Genomic DNA, 1,711 nt, shown 5'->3' on the forward strand with positions numbered 1-1,711 from the left:
AGGTCCCCCGTCGTCAGCCTGACAAATGAAAAGGAATGCGGCCGCCACATCCGAGGATGGGAAGCTGCAAAATTGTGATGTTGGGCTTCGATCTCCTTGTTCCCCAGCAAAGACACTAGAAAAAACCTGAGGCATGCTGGGAGTGGGAGGGGCCCTATGGAGGCGGGCTTTTCCAACCCTCCCCTAGGTGGCAGTATAACCCGCCTGTGTCTGACGTCCTGTGTCCCTCAATGGAGGAGAATGAAATTGGGTTTTGTGCTGCGAGACGGACTGATAATCATGTGACTCTGACGTCATAAACATTCTGCCCCGCCCACTGCGTGTACTGTGCCCACTGCCCCGCCCACTGCGCCAATCTTCTGCCTGTACGGGAAGGTGATTAGAAAGCCCCCCCGAGAGACACTTACCGAGAACTTCTACAGGGAGAGTCGGAGGAGTCAGAGGGAGAAGGCCATGCAAGAAAAAAGGAAAGAAGATCAGTGTCAGAGAGGCGGAGCTAGGAGCGACCCCGCCCCCTCCTCCCCCCATTAGCAGGCCACAGACAGGAAATGGTTAATGCGAGACAGACGGACACTGCGTGGGGGGACGTCAGCCATTGTGTCCACATCGTACATTGCAGCAATGGCGACACGAGTCATATCTCTTCCCGGCTGCACCGAACCCTCTCTGGTGATAACCGGATTCATGAGCCGTCACCGGGAACACCGGGCTCATAATAAGGCAGCTAACCGGGAAATGGTCTGTCCTGGTATTCACCACCGCCCATTCAGGTTCCGCCTCCTTCCATAGTAGGTGTAGTATGTGTATATAGCACTCTCTTGCTGTAGGATCTAGCACTCTCTGTGGGTGGCATTTACACTGGGATGTCCCGTGACTCTTATGAACAGATTACAGGGAGGAGGAGGATGAGGAGGAGGATCAGGAGGACGAGGAGGACGAAGAGGAGGACGAGGATGAGAGGATGAGGATGAGAGAATGAGGACGAGGAGGAGGAAGAGGAGGACGAGGAGGATGAGGACAAGGACGAGGACGAGGATGAAGAGGAGGATGAGGAGGACGAAGAGGAGGACGAGGACGAGGATGAAGAGGAGGACAAGGAGGACGAGGAGGACGAGGACGAAGAGGAGGACGAGGATGAGAGAATGAGGATGAGGAGGAGGACGAGGATGAGGACGAGGACGAGGATGAAGAGGAGGACGAGGAGGATGAGGAGGACGAGGACGAAGAGGAGGACGAGGACGAAGAGGAGGACGAGGATGAGGACGAGGATGAAGAGGAGGACGAGGAGGACGAAGAGGAGGACGAGGATGAGAGAATGAGGACGAGGAGGAGGACGAGGATGAGGACGAGGATGAAGAGGAGGACGAGGACGAGGACGAAGAGGATGAGGACGAGGATGAGAGAATGAGGACGAGGAGGAGGACGAGGATGAGGATGAAGAGGATGAGGACGAGGATGAGAGAATGAGGACGAGGAGGAGGAAGAGGAGGACGAGGATGACGATGACGGATCCGTTACCTTTGCGCGCCTTTTTCTGCAGCTTCAGCGTATCAGAAGATTTCTTTTTGATCTCATGACGAGCGCGCTTGTATTCTGCGGAGATATAAACGGGGGGAGACGGTGACACACGTGATGGAGGAGGCGGCCCCCCCGTCCTGGAGATGTGCTAGTTATAGATGGGGGAGGGGCGAGGGGGGGAGGGGTCTGATCC

The 1,711-nt window shown here is 55.9% G+C and overlaps 1 protein-coding gene across 1 annotated transcript in view; it reads right to left on the reverse strand.

Moving 5' to 3' along the window:
• The window catches only part of MTSS1L (MTSS1L, I-BAR domain containing), a 40,644-nt gene that overhangs the window by 16,040 nt on the left and 22,893 nt on the right, over window positions 1-1,711 (reverse strand). The window contains 2 exon segments of the mRNA XM_018574146.1: window positions 408-416; window positions 1,519-1,593. Of these exon segments, the coding sequence (XP_018429648.1) occupies window positions 408-416; window positions 1,519-1,593 (84 nt within the window).

This window comes from Nanorana parkeri, unplaced genomic scaffold, assembly GCF_000935625.1.
Source record: "Nanorana parkeri isolate BGI_ZX_2015 unplaced genomic scaffold, ASM93562v1 scaffold2766, whole genome shotgun sequence".
Lineage (NCBI taxonomy): Eukaryota > Metazoa > Chordata > Amphibia > Anura > Dicroglossidae > Nanorana > Nanorana parkeri.